Source organism: Akebia trifoliata, unplaced genomic scaffold, assembly GCF_017979445.1.
Source record: "Akebia trifoliata isolate Shusen 1 unplaced genomic scaffold, ASM1797944v1 Contig00796, whole genome shotgun sequence".
In the NCBI taxonomy this organism is placed as follows: Eukaryota; Viridiplantae; Streptophyta; class Magnoliopsida; order Ranunculales; family Lardizabalaceae; genus Akebia; species Akebia trifoliata.
Window position 1 is genome coordinate 4901 of NW_028237216.1, and position 8008 is coordinate 12908.

Genomic DNA, 8008 nt, shown 5'->3' on the forward strand with positions numbered 1-8008 from the left:
GAGCCTAGCTAAGAACTCAAATGCTCTAGTCTCTTCTACCTGGTTCCTATATTTCAATGCTTTGTTAGGAGCAGTAGGCATAAAATTGTGATACAAATCCAACTCTTACCATAGAGCACGAAGAGTGGAAACATATTCAATTAATGATCTGCTACTCTGCTTCGAGGTTGAGATCTCTTGATGTAGCTGATACACTCTAGCTACGTTTTTTACCTGTGAGTATGTCTGGGCATCAACATCCCAAACTTCTTTCTCTCTACGATGGTACATAAGCACCCTAGATATTTGTGGCTGCATAGAGGGAACTAACCACGACATAACTATGAGATTCTCAAAGCCCCATCTCTCATGAGAAGCATCGGTAGATGGGGGCTCCTTAGGTCCCAATAATGTAGCCCCCTTTTCCTCTACTCTACTGCATATAAACATTCTTGTGGATTGAGACCACTCCAAATAATTTCTGCCATCAAGTTTTACCATCGTGATATGAAGACTTGGATTATCTGACAGTGTAGATGTAAACATAGGGGGACTAATTGGGTGATCTTGCTTGAATCACTCTCATTGCCATTAGTCATCCTCAAAACACATTGGAATAAAAAAATATTTTTGTACCAACCACAAAACACTGTTGATTATCACAAATCAACTATCAACAACATCAATCGATCTACACAAATCAGTTTCAATAATAATGGGGCTATACGGCCTTTAAAAACTTACAAGAAACATTAAAATATAGAAAGGATTATGACAAGAGCCTTTAAAGATTAAACTTTTTCGAAAAAACATCTCTGAAACTCCCAAAGACAATTTTTTATAACTTCGAAACATCAAATAATAACAACTAGGGAAGATCAGTCCCTCAAACTGAATCCCAATAATTCATGTACGTCCAATTAGTCAAAATCTGTATTTTTTTCCATAATCTACATGGATGTTTAAAACATCAGAAGAACGATAAAAAAAAGCTAAAAAAGCAACCAAAATCTGTAGAATAATCACACTCATTGTTTGGTGAATGAAGAACTCCCATCAATCCAAAACCCTAGATGTTGTAGAAAATTTCTCTCTCCATAATGATGATGCACCCAAAAATCTTAAATGTGTAGATGTCTTCCGTAGATTTGTAGATGATTCTTGGATCGATTATAAATTTTTTTGCACTAATACCATGTAGGATTTTCAGCATATAGAAGTAAAGAAGATAGAAACAAGAAGAGAGAAGAATGGAGGAATAGTGATTACTGTTCACGTGGCACTATGTATTAAATAAGAAATTAGAGGATACTATGGTGCAACGTTCACTAAATTAAACATCACTTTCTTATAATATCCAGTAAGAGGAATCATTCCATTACGACAAAAACAAAATTTGCTGCAATGGGGATTAGTTATGATCTATTGAACCATGCCATCTTTTATTTTTTTCATGTATGAAATGAATGGGTTTACTTGATCATGGCTCCTTCCATCTTTCAGGAGCTGATTGAAAAACTTAGCAAAGGTGAACTACCAAAGAATGATTATCCATGTATGAATGATCCAAGTCCGACAGTCCATGCGACCACACAGAGTGCTGCTTCTATGCGGACAAGTCAAGTTCCGGCTGCTCATTCAATGAGATCGAGACGGACTGCCACATGGGCTCGTCCTCGTAATTCCGACGATGGATATTCAAGGTATGTAGTCTTATAACTCCTCTTTTGTTCTTCTCCAATTTCTTCTCCCCTTGATCGACAATTAAGGGTGTGTTCGATTGTTTGGGAAAGTCTGGGAAAATTTGCCAGGAAAACCTGATTTCTCTACACTAACAGCAGAATCATTTTTGTACCCACCTCGGCCACTAGGAACATGATTATTTGACATTGACTATTGATTTGGATTCTCCCATGTGAAATTGAATGCCACTAAGTGACTAGCCATGAACATCGTATGCTCAGCAGATGATTTGCTGCACAAATGATTTTCTCATGTATTTTTGTTATTGATACCCAGTTGCCTTGCCATTTGTAGTGACTCAATACTGAAGCATGCATCTAGTGATTTCAAAAGGATGGGCCAACGTATCTTTGTATTTATCATAGGTGGAGCAACTCGATCTGAGGTATGAAATGCTATCAGGATTTTCTTTACACCCATATATACTGGGTGGGTTGATGAGTTCGTTAGTCCGGTTATACTTAATTTGTCATACTGGTTATTGTATATTGCCATTTTTGTTTTCAGCTAAGAGTTTGTCACAAGCTCACAACAAAACTTAAGAGGGAAGTTGTCCTAGGTTCATCTAGCCTTGATGATCCTCCACAATTTATCACGGTAATAAACCCTAACACTACTTTCAGAAGACTTCTATAGAAATTCAACTTTCTAACATCTTTTAGCTTAAGAATTTGAAACTATGAATTTCTCCAATCTACTTTAAGAAAAAAAAGAAAGAAAGGTATAAATTAGGGTCCACCAAATGGTGTTATTGTTCATTTATGTGACTATGAATGCAGAAATTGAAGCTGCTGACTACAGAAGAACTTTCACTAGACGATCTTCAGATTTAAATAGTGGGTGTCAAGGAGATAACTAGATTCATTTTTTGCTCAAGTATTTAGGTTGGCCTAAACATTTGTAAACATAGATACAAGTTTCTTCTCATTATTCGTCCTACCAATTTTTACATTTATACAAAACAAACAAATATTTTAAGCTGAAGTAGAATAGGTTCTGCCGGGGTGGCCTCTTTCAGAGTATGTGTCATGTCAACACCTTTGCTTTTATGCTTATTATTGTAACTGATGGGCTGAAGCTGCATGTGATTCATGTTGTATATATATAGGGTAGCTTTGGGCAGACAATCTTAGGGGGGACAAACGTTGGGAGACAAAATTTATCCTATATGGCTTAAAAGTTTCAAATTTGGCTGATTTTTTGTGAGGATGATCTCTATGCATGTAGATCATCCTAACAAAAAATCAGCCCAATCTGAAACTTCTAACCCCATCAAAAGTGATTTACAAATTAACGATAAAAATCGGCGGTTCACAATTCTTCAACTTTGTAAAATACTTTTGAAATGTTTAGAAGTTTCAGATTGGGCTGATTTTTTGTGAGGATGATCTCTACACGAAGGAGATCATCCGCACAAAAAGTCAGCCCAATCCAAAACTTTTAAGCCATATAGAGGACAAATATTTGTCTCCCAAAGTTGTCCCCCTAAGATTGTCTGCCCATTGGGCTCCCCTACATATACACCTATATATATATAGGGTATTGTTGTAAAGTTGTGTTTATTGTCAATTGGCTTGCTTGGGTCTTTTAATCCAGATGACAAAAGTTATTTAGCACATCGTCTAAGTCTTATACCATCCCATAATATTGGGTTCGGCTGAACAAATCTTGTTTCTCAATCCAAATATTGTCTACGACCATGTCTTTGGTTGCTGCAAGGATGCTTATTTCAGTTATTGCTTCATCGTCCACATTCTTTTGAGGCTTACTTCCAATATTTTAGAAGAACCTTTAACTTGCATGTGCATCCTATTAGTGGGTGTTAATCCACGTTTTTATTGCATGTGATTAAACCATCTTAATTAATTTTATTTTAGCATGCTGTTTGTGGCCAGGTTTGGGTCATGCCTTACCCTGATAAACTTTCAAAAAAATAAAATTATCTTAGCTTTTCTTTCTTAAGCTTTCCATTGATACATCTCAGCATCCTCAACCCCCCTATATTCAATCAATTAATATATACTTCTTGATGAGTATTTTTTGGCTCGCAGCCCAACACTAGTTTAATATGTGGTGCAAATGACACAAGCAAATAAGAGAAAAAAATTCTCCTTGCTACAGTGGAAGAAAGGAATTTTTTTTTTATCTGATCACCTTGTAGCTTTCATAAACATGATCCAATGTCAAGGGGTTGTAAAGGATGAAATTCTATGATCTTGAAAAAGTTATTTTTCACCCTTTAATTTTAAATTTGGGTGTTAGGTAGCTGTCCTTTTCAGAATCTTAGATCAAACTCGATAGTTTTTTCTTTTTATATTCTATTTTCAAGAAATCTTGAAGGCGGTGGTGTTAGATTGCCAATGTGGGTCCAAAATTCCTTTTTAAGATTTGAAATCTTAAAATTAAAATTTGTGAGTTGAGGGCATGCGTGTGGAGAGAAATTCTCTCTCTATTGCATGTCATTTGCGCCAATTGGCTTTTGTTCTGTGAGCAAAAAAAAAAAATCACTCACATCTTAATTCCATAAGTGTAGTTTATCATCTTATAAGATTTTCCTTCAAGGGTTCTGCTTGATTGCATGTAAAGTCAATTTCCATGGATTTTGAAATCCATGGAAAAATGGTGATGCAAAATGGGTAGGGTTGGAAAATCAGTTTTCATTGTTTTATAGCATTTAAAAGTAACTTGCGAGTAAAAAACAAATCTGAAGACGGGGAGAGAGAGAGAGAGAGAGAGAGAGATACGGTGGCCAGTAAGAGAGAGGGTGGGAATCGAATGTGATGATGGTGGAGTATAAGAACAGAGGAGATTATAGTTTTCATTTGGGGATCGAAATTGATAGTCAATTTCATTTTCCCATAGGTACAAGTGGGAATGTGTGATGATTCATCTGAGTCACCATGAATCTCGAGGAAATTTCCAGTCAGGACAACTGAGATCAGGGGATTTAGAAATTTCTAAGTAAATAAATTTGCAAGAGCATCATAATTACTGAAAAATTTATCAATGAAGTGCACTTGGAGAATTAATGGAAAAACAAAGACAAGAGGGAATACATCATAAGGGCAGGAGTTGTAAGGAAACATGACTTTGAAAAGATACTAATATCATTGGATAGATCTTGGAAAGTTAGTCGAAATGGTTCTATTTAAACAACAAAATTTGAGACGAAACAAGCCTGGTCAAGGGTCTCGAACCCGTACTTTCCAAAAAAAAAAAAAATGCCACTAGGGTCAACCAAGTTTGACCGAAGTCAGGAATTATATTAACTTAGGGTGGAGTGGTGGACCCCACAACCCACTAAACTAATCAATTAACCTATAACTGAGATTAGTCAACTAATCTAGATTAACTAGTTGGTCAAGTAGCCTTGACTATGGTCAAGGTGTGTGTCCTCAAGTGAGCTGACTTAGGAAATTTGTTAGTCCCAAGTTTTGCCCATTCCACATGGCATGATGACCCACATGCATGGTTAAATTAGTTAACCAAACCATGGTTAAATCCAAAGTATCCTTATTTAAAAGTTTTCATAAAAAGACATTTTGCCTCAGCTAAAATCAAGTCCACATCCACACCTTCCAAGCATCACCATTCAGCAATAAAGCCTCCTAATAACTCTCCCAAATTATGAATGGTTGATCTTAACCTTTAGACTCTATTCCCTTTTGTACACCATGAAGTTCAACTTCTAAGTGTATAATTTCAGCTGAGTTTGGTGGTGGTAGTGAGGATTCTTCAACTAGTGTAAGCTCAAGAGCGAAAAAGGTAATACAAGTCGCTAAAGGTAGAATTCTTCTTCATTTCGGAATATTCGAAATTACACAATTTGATTGTAGATTAAATAATTTACATCAAAATATATTTATGCTAATGGTTCATTGAAAAGATTTATTAGAATAAACATGTTTGTATGATCATCTTCACGATTCCACATATTTTGTTTGATAGTTGTAAGGTTTATATAACCAATTATGGTAGATTGTGTGTTACTATACACTATTTGAATTTGAAGACCTGTTTGAAATATTACGTATCTCGAGGAATTATCAATATGATGTGTGAGAGATCGAATAAATTGAATCTACAAGATCAAAAGAATCATTACAATAAGATTAATCAAGTATCGTCGCAAGTTGACGAAAAATCAAGACAAGTGGGAATACTTCTTAAAGACAATTGATATAAGAGTAAGAGTTTTGACAAACGAATACTGTCATTGGATAGATCTTGGAAAGTTATTCAAGATGGATTATTCACACGTCGAAATCAGATAAGAAATGAGCTCGGTCAAGGGTTCCGAAGTGGAATTCTTAGAAATGATCAATCGAGTCAACCAAGTTTGGCCGAGGTCAAGATGTTGGAAATTAGGTTTATTCTAACCGAGAGTGGATCCCACCTCTCAATCTAACCAAGGAATCTGATTAGGGTTATGGTTAGTTTATTAGAGTCGATCATCATTGACTATGGTCAATATGAGCTAATTACCCATAACACTGAACCCTTCTAGGTGTCTCGAGACCATGCTCTCTCGGGACACATGGGAGCACCCTCTCTCAGTCCCTTGACGAGTGTCATTTGAGGTAACCATGAAAAGGTTAACCCATGGTTATCAAATTCACTCCATTATATAAATCTTAAGAGAGACTTATTTTGCTTCTCTTTCAAAAGAATTTAGAAACCCCTTACCTTGGTTTTTTCACCATAATTCAGCGAACTTGTTTAATTTCTACTTCTTCTCATAAAACCCAGCTAAGTCTTGTCCAAAACTCAGTTGTATTTTTCAACGTCTTACACAAATTTGAATCAAAGGAGCACAAGAGGTTGGTCTAGTATCAATAAAGTTTGACAAGTTCGATTGGGATTGGAGGGAAGACCACTAGTATGCATAAGGTAGCCTTTTTTTTCCTCTCAGTTTTATTGAGAAGATACAATTGATTGTAGTTATTTTACTTTTATCAAAAAAATTATGGTATACTAGTGTTCTCAATTTTTGTTTCATACCTAACCATGTAGTAGAATTCCTTCCCTTCTTCAAATACTTTCAATACTTATTCATTATGTGATTGTGACCTATATTTTATATCTCAAAAAATTTATTTATGATATTTTTTCCGCATAAATTATCATTATTAATGATTGCAAGATCGTAATCACGAATTTATAATTTTGCTTGGTAGTTGTGATTGATTCTTTTAAGAAATGAATTTTTAAATTAGAGTGTTCTAATATCACTATATTAGTCAAAATTATTGACAAATAATGTGTAGAACACAAACAAAATAAACACAAACCAAGCTGCAAAAAATAACAAATTTCTATGCAATTCTGAATCTACATGGTGGGAGTCACGGTGGCATCATCACCCACAGCAGGCATATTATGCGGTGCCACCATAGAAATCAGTCTACTACCATTGCAAGTGACATGTGAGGGGTAGAAAATGACATTTTTTGTCAAATGCAGGTGACCTGTTAGTGTAAAATCACTTTTTTAAATAATTCTTCTTATTTTATGAAGGTTTAAAGATCAAGTTTCCTTGTACTCTTGTGTTGTACTATAATTATGAATGATCGATTTTATGTTAAAATACGAACCATACTTTGGCATAAACTCAAATATATTTTAGAAAACATTATTATATTCTCTGTGATAATATAGTAGTAAGTCTAACTTGAATTGACTGTGTGATATGGAATGTGAGTTCAAATAAGAATTATTTGAAGAAATACATTATATCGGAAAACAAAACTCGAACTCAAACTTGATGAGTTAGTATAGTTAACGGGAAAATGTTAAGACTTAATTAGGAATTAGGGATAAGGTATCCTAATCTTTGGAAGGTGGTATTAATCTTTATTATAAGAATGGTTATGGTTATGTACATCAGAGCTTATGAAATTGGAAGTCCTATGCTAGAAATATCAACGGATGGATAGTTGGGATCAGTCAATACCCGGAATCATTGACTTTGGATGAGAAAATGCTCAGTATTCGTTTGTATTTCAAGTTAGGAGTACCTAGTGTTATTTACTTTTGGCTAGGGAGAGCACGTCCATTTATGTTTGAGTCAGGAGTACCCAGGAAGTGTTTATTTATTTTTGGATAATAATGAGAAAGAAAAGTTGGTGCATAAGATAATGATACTTTAGATTTCACATGCTAGTCTTATTGGTATGACGAAGACAACTAGTCCTCGTGATCGAGAAAGGCTTATAGTAGTCAAACCAATTGACCTAAGTGAAAAAGGGTCCTCGTGATCGTGGGATATCCTGGTCAACTGCCAACC

At 35.1% G+C, this 8008-nt stretch overlaps 1 protein-coding gene across 1 annotated transcript; it reads left to right on the plus strand.

Moving 5' to 3' along the window:
• Positions 1-973: 973 nt before the first annotated feature.
• Positions 974-2799, plus strand: LOC147381055 (SNARE-interacting protein KEULE-like). Its single transcript, XM_086430909.1, has 4 exons — positions 974-1682; positions 2017-2107; positions 2230-2319; positions 2502-2799. The coding sequence occupies exons 1-4, from the start codon at positions 1462-1464 to the stop codon at positions 2553-2555; spliced, it is 456 nt and encodes a 151-aa protein (XP_086287035.1). The 5' UTR covers positions 974-1461; the 3' UTR covers positions 2556-2799.
• The last annotated feature ends 5209 nt before the right edge of the window (positions 2800-8008 follow it).

What these genes read in the sequence shown, in the direction of transcription:
- LOC147381055 (XM_086430909.1), top strand. Translation starts at nt 1,462, where the DNA reads ATGGCTCCTTCCATCTTTCAGGAGCTGATTGAAAAACTTAGCAAAGGT. An exon ending in GTGGAGCAACTCGATCTGAG is followed by an intron (nt 2,108 to 2,229) that starts GTATGAAATGCT and finishes TTTTGTTTTCAG; the next exon opens with CTAAGAGTTTGTCACAAGCT. An exon ending in ATCCTCCACAATTTATCACG is followed by an intron (nt 2,320 to 2,501) that starts GTAATAAACCCT and finishes CTATGAATGCAG; the next exon opens with AAATTGAAGCTGCTGACTAC.